General features: G+C 42.4%; 1 protein-coding gene across 10 annotated transcripts in view; it reads left to right on the top strand.

Annotated features, from left to right (window-relative positions):
- The window catches only part of PTPRM (protein tyrosine phosphatase receptor type M), an 837,547-nt gene that overhangs the window by 676,395 nt on the left and 143,232 nt on the right, over positions 1 to 17,920 (top strand). For 6 of the 10 annotated variants that reach the window (XM_017951542.3, XM_017951539.3, XM_017951544.3 and 3 more), the window contains 4 exons: positions 938 to 1,012; positions 1,243 to 1,269; positions 5,562 to 5,573; positions 6,299 to 6,486. In XM_017951542.3, the coding sequence (XP_017807031.1) occupies positions 938 to 1,012; positions 1,243 to 1,269; positions 5,562 to 5,573; positions 6,299 to 6,486 (302 nt within the window). The remainder of the gene's footprint in view (positions 1 to 937; positions 1,013 to 1,242; positions 1,270 to 5,561; positions 5,574 to 6,298; positions 6,487 to 17,920) is intronic. The other 4 variants (XM_017951543.3, XM_021929846.2, XM_009192401.4 and 1 more) reach the window with 2 other exon arrangements.

Below are 17,920 nucleotides of genomic sequence, written 5' to 3'. Positions count from 1 at the left end.
CATGCTTCCCATAAATATAATGGTATAATTGTGTTTGAGTGTCCTGATCAGGAACTCAGCATCAAATAGATCATGTAACTACATCAGAGGAGTTACGATTTAGACTTAAGTTTAACCACCTTGAGCAACTTTCAAGTCTTTATACTTTAATGAAATTAAACTGTTTTAAAAACACTAATCAGTTAATACATTTGAAGAGGATTTTTTTTAACTTAAAAAAGCATTTATTCTACCAAGGCTCTGTCAGCCATGAAGAGAGTTTTAAAATGTCTCTTAAAAATAGGAAATATCCATTTTTAATGAAATCAGATAAATTGGATGGGATTGACCTGCTTGATAAAAGGGAGGAAGAGGAGGTGCAATAATTCAGTCTTGAATGTTTCAGAGGAATATTTTAAAGAAAAGCATTTTTGTAAGGATTAAAAAGACTAAGGAACACGCATGGAGCACCACCTTTATTTTTCATAAAGCATTGCGGAGTGTTCTCTGCATATCCAAATATGAGCAAGGAGAGGATTTAGCAAACTACGGGAACATTAACATTGGGAATAGTCTCCAAAAGCCATGTGTAGACACATTCTTCTACTTTTACTTGTAAAATTCAGCTTGGCCTGAGAGCAGATTTCTATAAGCGAAGCGCAGAAGTCAAAACAGAAGTCTGATGAATTTCTCTATCCAAAATGGTGGCTGTGGTTGTGGGCTTTCTTTTTATTTGTGGGGTAAGAAAAGTCTTTAAGTTGCAAAAGGTTGCTTGTCTTCTAAAGGACAAGTAAGTACTGAGAAACATCTGGGAATGATGATATTTCCCACATAGACATCAGTGAGTCCCAGAGTCACCCTAGCTAGCATGGAGTCACCACGGGTGGTCTCAGAGCATTGTGTGTTCAGAGTGTGTTACCTGTCTGCTGCCCCTGACCAGCCTCTCTTTTTTTTACAGCTGTGTCTTCACCATCATCCTTCACAATGAAAACAAATACACTGAGCACGTCGGTGCCTAATTCCTATTACCCAGGTAACAGATTTTTCCATTGTCTCCTCTCTGCTCTCTCCTCAGCAGTCAGATTCACTCCGCCCTCTCTCTGCTATCCCTGGTGCTTGAGGGGCTTACTGTGTTTGAGATGTTGTAACCCAATGCTTTTCTACAGCTTTCTATGCGGAAAACAGGGGTGGGCATTCATCAATCATTTACTGTTCTTTCTCTTTTTACTTTCTCTGCATTGACCTGCTTACGGTGTATGACAGACCCATTTGTGCCAACTGCAATTTTAGGTGAGAACATTTCCCTTTACCACAGTTTATTGCAGGAGTAATTTAGAAAGTCAGTGACCACTCTGTAGGAGATTGGAGTTTTAATTCTGTATAATGCAGTGATTATAAGCACTACACGGGGGAGGTGGGTGGCCTGGGTCATGGAGTTAAAGGAAGAAAAGACTTCTCTCAACAGTCACCATTAATGAGGGGTTTGCTGCATGTGTTTTGGGGATGATACCAACAGCTTCAAATGAACACTCTCAGCTCCAGTATTCTCCCTTTCTGTGTTCAGAACTTAAAGTTAGGTCTGATCCCAGGGGAAAAAAACAAGGTGTCACCACTCAGCTGTGTACTTTCCAAGAGCTGAATTCTGTCTAGTGTGATAGTCATAAAAGTGAAAATAGCTTCTCATTATTTTCACTTATTGCTAAGCACTAAAAACTTCAATTTTAAAAATAGCATTTTTCTAATTATGCCAAATGTTATGCAGAAAGATGATCACAATGGAATTTTGGCCCCCTACTCATCCTCAGTGCCACTCAGGGTACCCGCCCCCCACCCCCCCAGCTTCCAAAGTGTCTGTCACACAGCAGAATTTCAAAGGAGCTGATGATCTGAACAGCAAAATGACAAGATGGCACTTATAATCATACGGTTTATTATGTGTCAGATGCCACTAGGAGTGAACTAAGATGTTAACCCGGTGGGGCAGAATGCATTTAAAGTATGAAATATTCCCAGCAGGGGGTTACAGAAAAAAATCCCGTTTGTCCAATATAAGAAGGGCGAGGAGAAAAATGGCATTGCCTGGCTGTGATAACCAAACAAGCATGAGCTGCTGTTGCATTTGAGACGCATAAATAACCCGAGTGTATCACGGCTGTGTTCTCTTTTTACTACTAACCTTTCCGAAAAGGAGCACAACAAAAACGACTTCAAGGTATATAACAATTCATTGTAGCGAGAGTTCCATCCTCAATTGTTCGACTTCTCCTTCCTAATTCACTTGACAAGGGTTTATATCTTTGCAACATAATTTTTTCCCCCTCTGCTTCTCTTTTCTCTAAGTTGTTACGATTTTTGTATAGAAGGTAATTTTTATTTTCCTAATGGTGTTCTGTGGGCTTAAGTAAGTTTGTTGCCTATGGAAAAAATGAATTAAGAAGTTTAAGAATGGATATAAAACAGAGTTTTTAAATTTGGCATCATTCTGAGGGCTAACAAAGCCCACTAAACCCTCCCCACACACACACTTTTAATATCAATTAAAAGGGAAAGAAAACTGCATTTTATTCCTTTCATAAGTGAGGGGCACAGGCTAATCTTAGGCACCAGAACAATGTAATCTACATGCAAATGACATTTGCAGAATCTTTTGATAGGCGAAGATTTGCGATTTCGTTATGTGCTGTGGCATTCATTCTGAGGCTCCTCTAGTGGATTTTCTGACCTTGGGGGAGCTGTGAGTGGGGAGGACTAAGATGTGCATTGTCAGAAGGAAGAAAATGTTCAGATTTCACAGCAGGATTAAGATAAGCTTATTAAACAAATACTCTTTAAAGTCGCTGCTTTGTTATTATGAACATTAATTACATCTTTTAAAGTTGATTAGGTTTCTTTACTGAAAGGGAATCACTTGGACGACAATTCAAGTAGCAAAAATGATGCGCATTGTAAAAAATAAGTCACCCAGATAGACCAATAACTGTTATCATGTATAGCTTATATAGATACCAAATGGCGGTACTTGGGAACTGCATTCCTTACATGTTACTTGGTGCAAATGTGAATCTACATATTGAGTAATAAGGATTGGTGAGGTTAGCACTTGAAACCAGGGAAGAATATAAGATACATATCTACTCTGGCAGCTTTGGGGGATAGTAGCAGTTATAATTTACGCAAAGACAAGAAGAAATGTTTTGCTGTGAGTCAGAGCTTAGCACAGTTAAATTCTCTAGCACCTTCAGCTTTACCTTTCTCATGCTAAGGTGCCCAGCCATAATGTATAGAGCTGGAGTATATCTTTATTTCATTTGCTTGTAAAAATATAGATGATTAAATGGATGGATGGATAGCTGGCTGGCTGACTGGATGGATGGATGGATGGATAGACAGACAGATACAACCTACCCTACCTCAAAAATATTGCATCCGTTTCAACATAAGGTTTTCCAGCTAGTTTGTTAAAAATCCAAGATAATTCATAAAGAATATAGGTAGAATTAATTTTCAGTTCTTAGAAAACCATCAGAACTATTAGTGAGAAGCTTTATTTCTAACGTGCTCTTCTGCATTATTTTTAATTTTAAAAAAATGTTGAGGCTGGACACTATGGTGCAAGCATGTAATCCCAGCACTTTGGGAGGCCAACGCGGGAAGGTCGCTTGATGCCAGGAGTTCAAGGCCAGCCTCGACAACATAGGGAGACCCCCATCTCTTCAAAAAAATAATAATCATAAAAAATTAGCCAGCATGGTGGAATGCATCTGTATTCCCAGCTACTCAAGAGGCTGAGGCAGGAGGATTGCTGGAGCCCAGGAGTTTGGGGCTGCAGTAAGCTATGACAGAGCCACTGCCCTCCAACCTGGAGGATGGAGAAAGACCCTATCTCTAAAAAAAAAAATAGAAAAAAAAATTGTTGATGGGTAATTTTTAAACACATAAAGGAATTTAATGACCAATAATATATTTTATCAATAATAATTCTTTTTTAAGTTAGAGAAAACTAATTACTAATTTTAGTGGAATCAAGAATGTCTAGTAGTATAAGTGACCCAATTTCATAGCAGCACACAAGAAGCCTTCTATTCTCTCTTCCATATGCATGTACTAGATAATAGGGCTCTTCTTTCAGGGACTTGGTAGTGTTTAAATGCTTGAAAATGTGTTTAACGCTAGTAATGAGGCCAAGATGGCATAACGCAGCACAGGATCATTACATACAACAGTGAGAGTGGTTGTAGCTCTGTGGATCTAAAACTTCCAAGAATACGTAGCCCTGGGATCAGAGCATTGCTAGGATGCTGGCGTGTCCACGTGAAGGACCCAAATCATTTATGGGAAGTTTAGAAGGTCAACCCACCATGGAGGGCGTGTTAATTATGTTCATCCCATAAGATACAAAACTGAGAGAACGAGAGAGGCACAGAGGGGAAACTAATTAATGTTCCATTTATTTTAGTATAAAGAACAGAACTTGCTGCTGGAGTAGCTCAAAGCTCAAGAGATTCAGTACTTCAGCAGGGTTCCTGTATCCCAGTTTATAAAGCTTGGCAGTTGCCAGCAAGCAAATCTGATGTGAAAATTTCCAGGTTTATCTGTAACTATTAAAATGGGAACATATGAATTGCTAAATTTCAAAGCAAATCCAAATGAAACAAAAATCATAAAATCAACTTACCACCCTTTTTTATTTTGTCTTTGTGTCTTTAGCCACGTTGTAGTGATCCAGGTGCCATTTCAGCAACAGCAACATAGCTACACACTTGTGTACCACCTTTCATACCATGCATCCCCAGGTGCTTTGCGATGCAGATAGAAGTGAGGTTTCAAAACCAGGCCCTGCTAATCAAGCACCCTTGGACTAAATTTTCTTCAGAGCTGAACTTCTCAGTAAAAAATAAATAACATATGAATAACTATAGCTGAATTCCCTATTGATATACAATCTGGTAACTTTTAAAACTTGAATATATCTTTTATATGTTTTATATAACATTCTCATTTTAAGTGACTTTACCATTATATTTTGACAACACCCATCCTCAATCATAAAACTGCTAAAGGGATTCAGCATTATAATGAGTTAACCTGTAGAATGTGGAATTCTTAATCTAATAGCATTTCCCTGCATAAGACATTTTTAATAGGTACCATTTCTGCAGTTCATTAACCTAATTTTCTAGTAGGCATCCATTAAAATAGAGCCTCTTTAGGCTTATTTGACCAAATTTTGACATTAATTTTATAGTACAATTTGGTTGACTTGTTCAAGAAATTTAAATGAGAAATTGTGTTGAATACAAATAAGACTTATTTAGACATTACTTGGTTCATGGGGGATGAAAAGCAATTATGATGCTAATTTTAACCTCCTTTTTGTTATTGAGTACTTAAATTCAATGCTTCCATCCTAACGTGATGGAAGAATTGAGGCTTTGCCCTCTGACCACCTCTGAATAGAAAACTTAACTGGAAAGTTAAAGCATAAAATAAAAACTACCTGTAATTATGCACGCAGTACTATTGCTTATGCCCTGTTTCCTTTTTCTCCTCCTTTTTTCTCCTGATATGTATCTTCTTAAAAGTGCCAATAAATGGTAAGTTCCCCGATTCGCCCCATGGAAGAGTTGTGGAGGGAGTGGGAGTGTGTGTCTTACTGGTAGATTCTGACGAAGCCAGCTGGTGCTGCTCTGTGCTGGCCTGCATGTTTGCCTTTGTAGAACATTCCATGTGTGATGTGTTGGTCCACAACATTTTGTCAAGCTTTCTGATACCAGAGCATGCAAAGTGATTCATCAAAACGTTATCCCCACCAGGTTCCCTTTTATTTTTCCACTCTTCTTTGATTTCATGTATTAAGTCCACATTTCCATTGCTAGCTTTATAAGCCACACCATTTTGTGCACTTTTATTTTGCTCACAGAACATTTGTGCAGAGTTTATTTATGTCATCATACGAACTACTGAACTAACGTTTCAAAGAATACAAGGCTGGTTTTGCACCAGGTCTTGATGAAGTTTCAGGTTGAAACTTTAACAAACTTTAGCACTGGAAGGCTAAAGGGCTCTTCTCAATTAGCTTTGTGAAAGCAATATATCGTTTGGACTGCTTTGTAAAAGAAAGATTTCTGCGCATTCCTATGAGTATTGCCAACCCCATTTAAATTTCTAAACATTTAACTTTTCTTTTTTGCTGAGCCATCATAGGGAATTTTACAGCCCTTGGTGAGGGGATGCCAGGAGCCAGCTTCTTAGCATTCTCAGTGATGCCGACATAGCTCCCTGGCTCTCCCTCATTTTCTCCCTGGCCTTCTTTTCCTAGATGAAACCCACACGATGGCCAGCGATACCAGCAGCTTGGTGCAGTCCCATACTTACAAGAAGCGGGAGCCGGCCGACGTGCCCTATCAGACCGGGCAGCTCCACCCCGCCATCCGGGTGGCAGACCTCCTTCAGCACATCACACAGATGAAGTGTGCCGAGGGCTACGGCTTCAAGGAGGAATATGAGGTGAGCACCAGCTCTGTGCCAGGGCTTTCCCCTTCCTTCTTGGACTCCATGCCAGATACTATGCTCCCAACTCAATCAGAAAGCCAAAGGAACTCCCCAGCCCTGAGAAATGCCAGAAAGAGACGAAGTACGGTTGTCCTTCGGTATTCTAGGGGATTGGTTCCAGGACCCCAGCATATGTCCAAGTCCCGGAGTGAGCCCTGTGGAACCTGAGAATCCAAAAAGCCAGTCCTCCAGATCCATGGGTTTTGCATCCCAAGGATATTATATATATTCTTTTCAATCTGCATTTGATTGAATATGCAGATGCAGAACCCTAGGATATCGAGGCCGACTGTATTTTATCCATGGATCCACTTTCATCTGATAGTAAAACTTATTACCAAGTTCACATGCATTACATGGAAAAAGGAAGAATGCTTTGCCTTTTACCTTATTCTGCACAAATATACAATGAAAACAAATTTACCAAGGTCTCTTCCCCTCCCCATCCTGTTTTTTTCTCTTTTTTTCTTCTTCCCTCTGTCAGAATTAAGTTTTAGTTCATGTCTCCCTCCCCATTCTTGATCACCTTCCTTGACTTTTCCTGTAATTATGATATTAAATCCTAATGATTTTGTAGTCATTATCTCAGGAAGAAACTGTCCACTTAAAGCAATTATAGACCAACCAGCAATGTCATGTGGTGGAGATCAGACAGCAGGACAGGGACTGGCTATTGTCATGGCAGTGACAGCTATTACTGTCCAGCCAGCCCAGAGAGCATGCCACTGTCTTGGGCTCTTGTGTGGGCAGCTGTCAGGGACATTTCTGGGAACAGTGATATTCTCCGAATATATAAAATATAGGGCTTACCCCTTTCACACCCTATGCCATTAGTTAATTCTGTTGGAAGGTCATTCAAGAACTGAAGAGAATTAATTGATCGAAGAAGTCTAATTCAAAGAAGCATGCCATCCCTTGAGTGGGTGGTGTGGGGCACAGGAAGCAGGACAGGAAAGTTGGATTGCTTTTTTATGTTATTAAAATCAGTCCGCAGTCATTGATGAAGATAAAGTAGCATGCTTACTCAGAGTGAAAATAGGATTATGTAGACAGGTGATTTTTGTAAACCTTAGAATGTGGTTCTGGTCTCATATTCACCTAACTAGCTCAGAGTTGGGAGACATCTTGTCTGGAATGAGAGTATTTTTGAAATCTGTTTCTACCACCTGGATAGTCTGTGAGTTTCAAACTCTGTTTCTTCTCTTCTTGTGGGCACACTCACATCACTTCATTTTATGCCCCAGCTACTGTATTGTCTTGAGTTTAGCTCTCTTTCCAAGCTTGATCATCAAAGATTCATTACAGCAGTCAAAGCAACACATGGTACCACTGTTGGCTGAGCCAGTGCTACACTTCTTTTAGGAATAAGGCTTTGGTCCAAAGCAGACATAGACACACTTTGCCCTGCTAACATGTGCATCCTGGTATATTACCAATGACCTCAGTTCAGAAGGCTGTGAAGCCAAAGAATCCCATCCAGACCGTGCCCCAGAGTTTCGTTGATGTCCAGAAAATATTTTCGGTTGCAGTTCTGCATTTTAGCAACCCTGAAATTCCTAGATTCATCTTTAGCAATTCAGTGTGTAAATTCAGTGAAATTGACTGCCTTTGCATATTTCCTCATGCACTTTTAAAGTCTAGCTTAGGAATTAATAGGATTAAGAGTAAGACTTCCAAAAGCTCAATATCGCATGAAAGACAAAATTAGGTTATTGAGAAAATATAAGCCTAATGAATAGGGATGACGTTTAAGTTCTATCCCATATTCTGAATGCTGCAGATATTGCTGAAATGTTTATTAAAGATGTTAATGTCAAAGAGATTAGTTTTAGGCTCAAATAACAATTCATGAAATAACCTGAGCCCAATTTTTCATGAACTGTTTAAAAATACCTACTTCCTATAACATGCTATAGACAGTGCATATTTGAAAGATGTAGAAAATGTTTCCCATTCAGATCTTCTGAATAGATATGATTTATAAGTATAAACTGAAATATTGCATACTAATTTTAACCATATTATGACTGACAACTAATTTAGTTGCCAAAATAAAATGTTGTATTCATTAACTACTTTGCAGAGAACTTTTCTCATTTTAGCTATTCTGTGATCAGAGAGGACTGCTAAAAAGTGAATACTTTTAAACCCTAAAGCCATTGTTAATTTAAGAAAAAAGAAGGAAAGGAAATAATGAACAAAACACATATACTAGAGATGAAATCAGGAACAAATGGGAAGGAACTATTGGGAGGAGTATGAAACGAGCAGTTCTGTTAGGAGTAATCCCGTCACTGAGTGCTGTGCCCCTCGTGCCGCCCTCCTAGAGGGTTGCTGATGTAGTCGTCTAGTAGGGCAGATGACAGGGAAGTGAGGAGTGGTGATGGTGAGCAGGTGTGCCTGTGCCATGGCTGCAGGGAGAAGGGGACGCCCCTAAGAAGCGTGTGTCATGGAATGACATGCTCTGGTCTTGATGGAGGCACCGCCAGGCTTCTGGGAATTGGTGGTGGAGTGGAAGGTCCCAGACTGCAAGTCCTCATATGTCCCACTTTCTCTAACCCCAGGGAGGTGTTACTCTCATGAGAATCTGGAAAATCCTTAAACAGTTATTTTTTTGAAATTCATTTAGTGTTAAGACCTCTAACAAAACAGACCTCTTTCTGTCATGCTGTAAAGTCTGCATCCTTTTCATTAACACATGCCCAGAGTCAAGAGTGTTGAGTGCTAACTGGTGTAGTGGGAGTCTCTGTGCTACTCAGAGAGGCCATCCCACCCAACAGATACTGAGAGGCTGTGGTTTGGAACACAGGCTCTGGCACCACACTGCCTGCATTCAAACCCAGCTCTGCTGCTTAGGTGTGTGACCTTGGGCAAGTCATCTAACCTCTCTGGGCCTCAGTTTCCAAATCTATAAATAAAATAATGATGGTATCAATCTCAAAAGGTTGTTGTGAGGAGTAAATCATTTTAATGTAGGTGCTAGAATTATATCTGGCATATAGTAAGTGTTCATTTGAAGTGTTAGCTAGTAGAAGAAAAAAAATACTAACGTATAATAAGATCCAAGAGCAGAAGTTCACACCATGTTCTTTATAGGGAAACTTCGTTATGCTGAGGTTTCAGTAAAACTCTCATCTCTTGTGCATAGCAGTCTGAGGACAGAGTGAGCCACATGTTAGGACAGGGGTTAGACTTTTGCTTCATCTCCAGGGCTGGATAATTTTCTTACCATGTACCATATATCATCAGAAATTCCCGTTAACAAGTAACTTACAAACAGATAGACTAGACTGTATGGATTAAGAGTTTAAGAACTGAGAAAATAAATTTTTAAAAATATATGCTGTCATGTATCATTGCTGTAATAGTATTTCCCTATGTAAGTTGGAGAGTCCTGAGGAATACTATAACTCTAGACTGCATAATCCTCCTGACAAGTTATTGGTTGCTGCGTTGGTGTCTTCGGCAAGGTAGGATTTGGGGAAGAGTTCAGTTTTACCAGTCATACGCTGCACGTGGCACCAGGGATACACAGGAGAGCTGCTCCTCCCTGTGCCTGACGGGGAGGCTGACAGGGCAGGAAAAGGCAGCTGGGTAATGACTGCAGTTTGTCCAGTCAAACCCTGCACCCTCTAAGAGAGATGCGCAAGCATACTCTGAAGGCCAGTGGGGTCACCTGAGCCAGCCAAGAGCAAGGATGACTTCTCTCCTGGAAGATGAGTGGGAGTTGACCAGGAGAAGGTGAAAGAGGGTAGCAGTCCAGGTAGACCCAAAAGCAGGAGAATGGGGTTCTCTGGGGAAATGGCAGGAGAGCTATATGCCTGAGTCCCAGGAGGGCTGCTCTGTGGATGAGAGTGGTCAGGGCTCCCATCACCAAAAGCACCTCCTGTGTCACACTGAGAGGTTTGGACGTCATTATAGAAGCAGTAAAAGAGAAGAAAGACTCAAATAGCCCGAGTCTCATTCGTGTACTTGGATGGAGAGCATTTAGTCTGAACAGCTCAGTTTTAAAATATTATTTGTATGAGGCATACAGGCAATTGCTTAAAAGGTAGTACCCCAAAAAAGTGAAGGAGAAAGGCAATGTGTGTTTTCTTTAAAAGTTCCTGGTATTCAAAAATCCTGTGGAATGCTTGGCTTCAAGACTTGTTGAAGCAGTGAATTACTTCAGTACTGAAGCATCTTTGGGGATAAATCTAAAGAATGGCTCTGGTAGTTGCTGTGACTGTGTAATCGTCACATCGGCCTTTCTGGTCTTCTTCAATCTGTGTATATCAGGAAATGCCAGTCATTTACGTTGTAAAATGTTTTTGAAGTAGTGATGTTCTCTCTGCTGAACAGGTTTCAACCAATTCTTCTTTATTGTTTTCAAGACAGTGGTGTCTCAAAATTGGCCTAAACACAGAAGGATTCATTACTGATCAAGCAGCTGACAGAAGTGTGTCCAAACAAGAGCAGACCGTGCGGTGGGGATGAGATGGAGCAGAGCTCAGTGCAGATTTTTTATTTGATTTTGTTCTAACTAGATAGTCATATGGCACCTCTCACCAGGGAGATGCAATAATTTGATTCAAAAGAAACTCATACATGAATCACAATAAAGAAGTAAACATGATGAATTGAACAGAAAATGGCACATTGTCAACAGAGAGTGGTCCTTCTCCTCCGGAGAAAGGCGGAGCGGAAAGGGCAAGCTTGTTTGTGTTGCTGCGAGAGAATAGCTACCTGGTTCCTCTGACCAGCAAAGGGCGGTCTGTGCTAAGCCCCTGGGGGAAACCTATGGGCTTCCCAGAAAAGTAGAAGAGAGAGCGCTTCGCTCACGGGGGACAGACAGGTCAGACTCAGCCACCCTGCCCCACGCAGACTTCTGTGCCTTTCTGAGCTGGAGTTGAACAGGGACGTTTGCCATGACTACAGCTCTGCCCTGAAACCTCACACCCAGCCCTAGACAGGGGTGTGCTGCACCCCTTGTAAGTGGCTTGATACCACGTCAGGTCCAACGTTGTGATCCTGTGCGAGTGGGGAGTCAGTTCCTCCCCCTCTGTAGTCCCCAAAGGACCTTTGATGGCTCGATTTTTTTTTTAATGCCTCAATTTTTGAACTGATTCTAAGTCCCTTTGGAGATCCAGGCAGAAAGACAGCCCTAAGTAGGAAAACAGCCAAGTTATTCTGAAAGAATATGTTTTGCTATAACTGTAAAATGAAGATAAAGGAAGGACGTCAATTGAAGGCTGCTTCCAGAGAGGATGTCCTGAAAAACGCAGATGGTACTATTTTATTAGCTAATAGTGTCACTCTGGGGCGCAAAAAATTGTTTCCAATTACTAGAGCTGAAACGTATCAAAGGCCGAAGTAACTCTTTCCATCCTGTTCTTCAAAAAAAAAAAAAGTGTGTTTGTGCATGTTTGTATCTAAATATATTTAGAAAAGCATTATCTTTATGCTACCTACTTTTTTGTTTGCTTGTTTTGTTTTGTTTTGTTTTTGAGACAGTGTCTTGCTCTGTCACCCAGACTGGAGTGCAGTTGCACAATCTCAGCTTACTGCAACCTCTACCTCTGGACTAAAGCGATACTCAAGCCTCAGCCTCCTGAAAGCTGAGACTACAGGCTCGCATGACCATGCCCGGCTAATTTTTGTATTTTTAGTAGAGGTGGGTTTTCGCCATGTTAGCCAGGCTGGTCTCAAACTCCTGACCTCAAGTAATCTGCCTGCCTCAGCCTCCCAAAATGCTAGGATTACAGGCATAAGCCACTGTGCTCGGCCCCACGTACTTTTCTTATATTATGCCTCTCTCCTGGGCACAATCACTGGTGATTAATTTTGTAGTTGAACGTGAAGATTGTTTTTTAGCTCAGTTTAAACGGGGGAATTGAAAACATTATGCCAGAGTCTTCAGAATTAGGTGCAACCTGTGAAGTTTTCTGAGCAACCTGTATTGTCTTTAAACACGTCTGTCTCCTTGTAGCTCCCTTTAGGTCTTTTTTAAACACATGAGTTGTATATCCCCCCACCTCGTATCCTTCCCTCATTTTCTAAGTAAAACAGCTGACTTTGTCAAATGCAAGCTCAGTGTTTTATTTGCTGGCTTTGTCTATATTTGACAAAGCTGTGGCAACTTAAGAAAAAATTATTATTAAAATGTCTCACCTGCCCTCTAAAATCTTGCTTTTTTTTTTTTTTTTTTTTTTTTTTTGAGACTGAGTCTTGCTCTGTGGCCCAGGCTGGAGTGCAGTGGTGCCATCTCAGTTCACTGCAACCTCCGCCTCCTGGGTTCAAGCGATTTTCCCAACTCAACTTCCCAAGTAACTGAAGCTACAGGCACATGCCACCACACCCGGCTAATGTTGTATTTTTAGTAGTTTTTCACCATGTTGGCTAGGCTGGTCTCTAACTTCTGACCTCTGGGTGATCTGCCCATCTCAGCCTCCCAAACTGTTGGGATTACAGGCATGAGCCACCATATCTAGCCCAAAATCTCACTCTTATTTACTTGCCTCCTACCTCAGTGAAGCCAGCTGTTCTTGTCTGTTTAATGTTGCTACAACAGAATACCTGAGGCTGGGTCATTTGTAAAGAAAAAAGGTTCTGCAAGCTGGGAAGGAGAGAAGCATGACACTGCCCTGGTGAGGGCCATGTGCTAAGTCAAAGAGGAAGTGGACACGTGCAGTGAGAGAGGACCCAACAGGAGGAGAATTGCTTTTTTTGTTTGTTTTTTTTCTTAAGAGACAGGGTCTCACTCTGTTGCCCAGGCTGGAGTATAGTAGTATAATCATAGCCTACTACAGCCTTGACCTCCTCAGCTCAAGAAATCCTCCCACTCAGCCTCCTGAGTAGCTGGGACTACAGGCACGCACCACCAAGCCCAGCTAACTTTTTTATTTTTTTGTAGAGACAGGGTCTCACTATGTTGCTGAGGCTGGTCTTGAACTCCTGGACTCAAGTGATCCTCCCACCTCAGCCCCCCAAAGCACTGGAGCTACAGGCATGAACCACCTCACCCAGAATTGCTCTATAACAACCTGTTCTTGTGGTAACTAAGCCAGTTTTGCCAGAGCACGACTCACTCGTGAGCATGAGGATGGCACCAACCCATTTATGAGGGGTCTACTCCCCTGATCCAAACACCTCCCACTGGGCCCCATCTCCCAACACTGCCACACCAGGGACCAGATTTCAACATGAGTTTTGTTGGGGACAAGCAAACCATATTCAAACTGTAGCACCAGCATATCCTACAAAAAGCACTCCCAGAAAGCCACCGCTGTCTGCAGAGATCGCAGTTCTGACTCCCTCCCTTCAGACGCCCTTCCATGGGAAAGGCCTTGAGTTGGGGAGGACAAGCCCTGGAAGTTGGAGACCAGCCCAGCAGCAGGGTGCGAGAGAAGGGCACCCTGGGCACCTGGGCTCCCCCTTGTTGGGAGTTGGTCGGCAGAGGGATAATTGCACACACTTCTAGACGACTTTTCAGAATGGTGCACAGCAGCCCCTTTGCTGGCTTTTGCACAAAGAAGCAGGGGCAGGTGGAATCAAAGGCACTTTGTGTTACTCAGCTGACAGAACATTGCCTGTGCACAGCTGGTTCGTAGATTCTGTGTGCAGTCCAGAGGGGGAGGCACCCCTTCCCTCACCTCCAGCCCACACACTTTTCAGATGTGCTTTTCAGTTCCTGCTTCGTATTCCAAGGGACCAGCTGAGTCAATCAATTGGCACAATCAGTGCAGGTTGTTTTCTGTCCCACAGGATACAAAACAAACCAAACAAAACCATTGAAGACTAAGGATGGGGAGCTGGGGGTGGGGAGGCACTGGCAGGCACGGTAAATGCATTAAGAATCACACAGCTGCGTCTCCGATGGCTGAAGCAGCCAAGTGATTTTTTGATGTTCTTTTTTCCTTTAATTATTATGGTGCTGGTAAGCCAGGTCCGTAAGAAAATGATAAACACTTCTCTCTGAAATTTTGAGATGGCTTCAAGCTATTTGGGAAGTAAGGTGTATGTGTGTATAGGTACATTCTTAGTGGGTGAAAGTTTCTGCATATTTTTTTAAAATGCAAGAGAGAGAGTTGGTTTTGACATGAATATTTGGTTTATTTTTTTCTAAAGTACCAATAGAAGAGTGAGTTTTGTGTGTTGTCTGCTCCACTCAGTGTGCCGCTTTCGGGGCCTCTTTCATGTTAGCTAATTTTTTATGCAGTTTTCTTTTGCCCTTGCCTCTGATGACATCATACACAGGCTCAAACTTCAGAACATTCGATTAAAAATTGTTATTTCCTACAACTCTCCGTGCTCGCACTGATGATAATTCATGGCAGTCGACATTTTCCAGTTTGTGTGAAGCACTTCTAGGCAACTGTCCGGTTTCCATTTTGAAGCTGGTTATTAGAATTTTCTTTAACCTGAAAGAAGTTAAGCAATTTTCCCACTTGTTAACATGCTTTTAGTGTCAGGTGCCATTAGCCACAAGTGCCTTCTCAGAGGACCTGGCCCAGAAGGGATAGTGAACGTGCTTGTGTGCCAGCATCTGCGGACCTTATGTGTGTCTGGTACAGGTCCTGCTTTTGATTAGTTTGATGCTGTCATCACCCACTAACATGGTCAAAGTAGATTTTTCATGGTTGCCATTGCCCCTGCCTCTCCCTCATCTCCACACCAGCAGGCTCAAGTCCCAACTGCTCTCTCTCCTCCCCATTTTCAGTGGCTCCCCTCTCTTCCCTGTGCTAGGGCCTGCCCTGATCACTTGTCTGTGCCATTGGAAGAGTCCCCTGACTTATCTCCCTACCTAGTCTTTCCCATTCAAATCTGTTCTGGACTCTGCAACCAATTTTCTTCGTAAGACGTAGATGTTATCATGTTTGACTGATGCTCAAGACTATGCCATGGATTCTTTCCAAAAATAAGAACCTCAGCATAGCATGTTCAGCCGTCTGTGCCACGACCTCACGCTGGGTTTCAGGCTTCCATTGTAATGCAGGTGCTTCCCACCATGCAGGCTTTGCTCTGCTTCTGCTCATGTCCTCACCACCTTGCCATTTTCCAGGCCTCCAGGGCTCATGCTGCAGGTTGTGGCCTCTGCCTGGCATGACTTCAGCTCCTCCTTCACTTGCCACATCCATTCAGACACAGCTCAGATGTGACTGCCCCCCAAGCTGTCCCTGATCCCAATGAGAAACAACCGTTCCCCCCACAGTCTCGCAGCTCTGTGTTTGAATAATATAGTAAGCAATATATTAACTGATAATACAGTAGGCAATATATTAACTGATAATACAGTAGGCAACATATTAGTTGATTTATTCAGTACGTATTTGACAAACAATACTGAATATGTGCTGAATTGATTTCTATGTAGTTACGCTTTGTAATTCATATTTGATGAATTGATTTCTGCATATTTAAACACATACACCTGTGCCTGGGGAAATGATAGAGATGGAAATGATAGATATAGAACAATTAAAAAATACAAGCTCAGGATGTTACAAATCGTCATATAGGATCAAGTGGGCCAACGGTGTCCAGTCAGAAAAACTGTACTGACCGACTTGAACCTGATCAGTGCTGATCACCTAAAAATGGAAAGCGTAGATATATTCCATTTGGTCACTTTAGTTATTGAAAGCCAACCTATGTTTAAAAATTTGAGGATAGACTTTTTTTTTTTCAAGATAGAGTCTCACTCTGCTGCCCAGAATGGAATGCAGTGGTACAGTCTGGTTTCACTGCAACCTCCATCTGCCAGGTACAAGAGATTCTCCCCCCTCAGCCTCCTGAGTAGCTGGGACTACAGGCATGTACCACCACACCGGGCTAATTTTTGTAGTTTTAGTAGAGACAGGGTTTCCCCATGTTGTCCAGACTGGTATCGAACTCCTGACCTCAGGTGATCCACCTGCCTAGGGCTGCCAAAGTACTGGGATTACAGGTGTGAGCCACCACTCCCAGCTGAGGATAGGCATTTTTAATACATGTTTGCTTTACATTTCTTATACATGTTTGCTTTACGTTTCTTTTTTAACCTTGTGGCAGAAATGAAATATATTTGGTCTTTGTCCCTGGTTCCTGACACTGAGCTCTTAAAACCCTTGGGATTTTATGAGTGATGAGAGCATCTTTTACTAAAATCTAACTTTATGCTAATGATGACTTAGAGTAGAGCCCTTAGCTAGCCTCAGGATGGGGTGGCTCTCCAGAAAAACCTAATGATTGGAGAGCTGGAAGTTTTTCAGCCCCACACACCGACCTCCAGCGAACCAGGGTAGAGGCAGCTGGAGATCATACTCTCTAAAAATTCTTCAACAACAAGCTGTGATGAGCTTCTGGGCTGCTGAATATATACACGGGGGTGCTGGGTGGTGGCACATCCACAGAGGGCATGGAAGCTTGGCGTCATGGCCCCATACCCAGGCCTACGCACCTGTTCATCTGGTTGCTTGCCTGTTTCCTTTATAATATCCTTTATAATAGACCAGTAAATGTGTGTTCCCTGAGTTCTGTGAGCTGCTCTAGCGAATAAATTAAACCTAGGAGGATGTCGTGGGAACCCTGATTGATAGTATAGGAAACAGCCTACTACCGGGGACTGGCATCTGAAGCGGGAGCGGCATTTTGTGGGACTGAGCCCTCAGCCTATGGGATCTGACTCCAGGTAGAAAGTGTCAGAATGGAAGCGAATGAGAGGACACGGAGTTGGTGTCCACTGGAGAGTTGCTTGGTTTGGAAAAATCCGGCACATCTGACCACAGCAGTCTTCTGTGCTGGGCTGAATGTGCGAGAGGAGGAAAAGCACTTTGGCTTTTTCCTACCTTTTACCAACCCCTAATAGAAGCAATGTAGAATTATTTACGTGAGACTCCAGTGCTTTCATAACATGACTATTCCGTGTCATGGAACATGACTATTCCAACAAAGAAACTCTATGTCATCATAGACAGTTTCACAGCTCATAAAGGCATTTCAGAGGCGAGTAGGGCTTGGAGGGCTGGACTTTCCATAAGTTTTTCTTGGCTTCTAGAACTTTCATGATGTTGAGAGTACCTGCCCATGTCTAACACCTACTATATTGGCACTGTACAAAGAACACACACACGGGCCGGGTACGGTGGCTCACTCCTGTAATCCCAGCACTTTGGGAGGCCAAGGCGAGCGGATCACGAGGTCAGGAGATCGAGACCATCCTGGCCAACATGGTGAAACCCCGTCTCTACTAAAATACAAAAAATTAGCTGGGCTTGGTGGCGGGTGCCTGTAGTCCCAGCGACTTGGGAGGCTGAGGCAGGGGAATCACTTGAACCAAGGAGGCAGAGGTTACAGTGAGCAGAGATCCGAGATCGTGCCACTGTACTCCAGTCTGGCGACAGAGCAAGACTCCATCTCAAAAAAAAGTACA

Source organism: Papio anubis, chromosome 19, assembly GCF_008728515.1.
Source record: "Papio anubis isolate 15944 chromosome 19, Panubis1.0, whole genome shotgun sequence".
In the NCBI taxonomy this organism is placed as follows: domain Eukaryota; kingdom Metazoa; phylum Chordata; class Mammalia; order Primates; family Cercopithecidae; genus Papio; species Papio anubis.
This window is presented reverse-complemented; position numbering and strand designations above follow the sequence as displayed.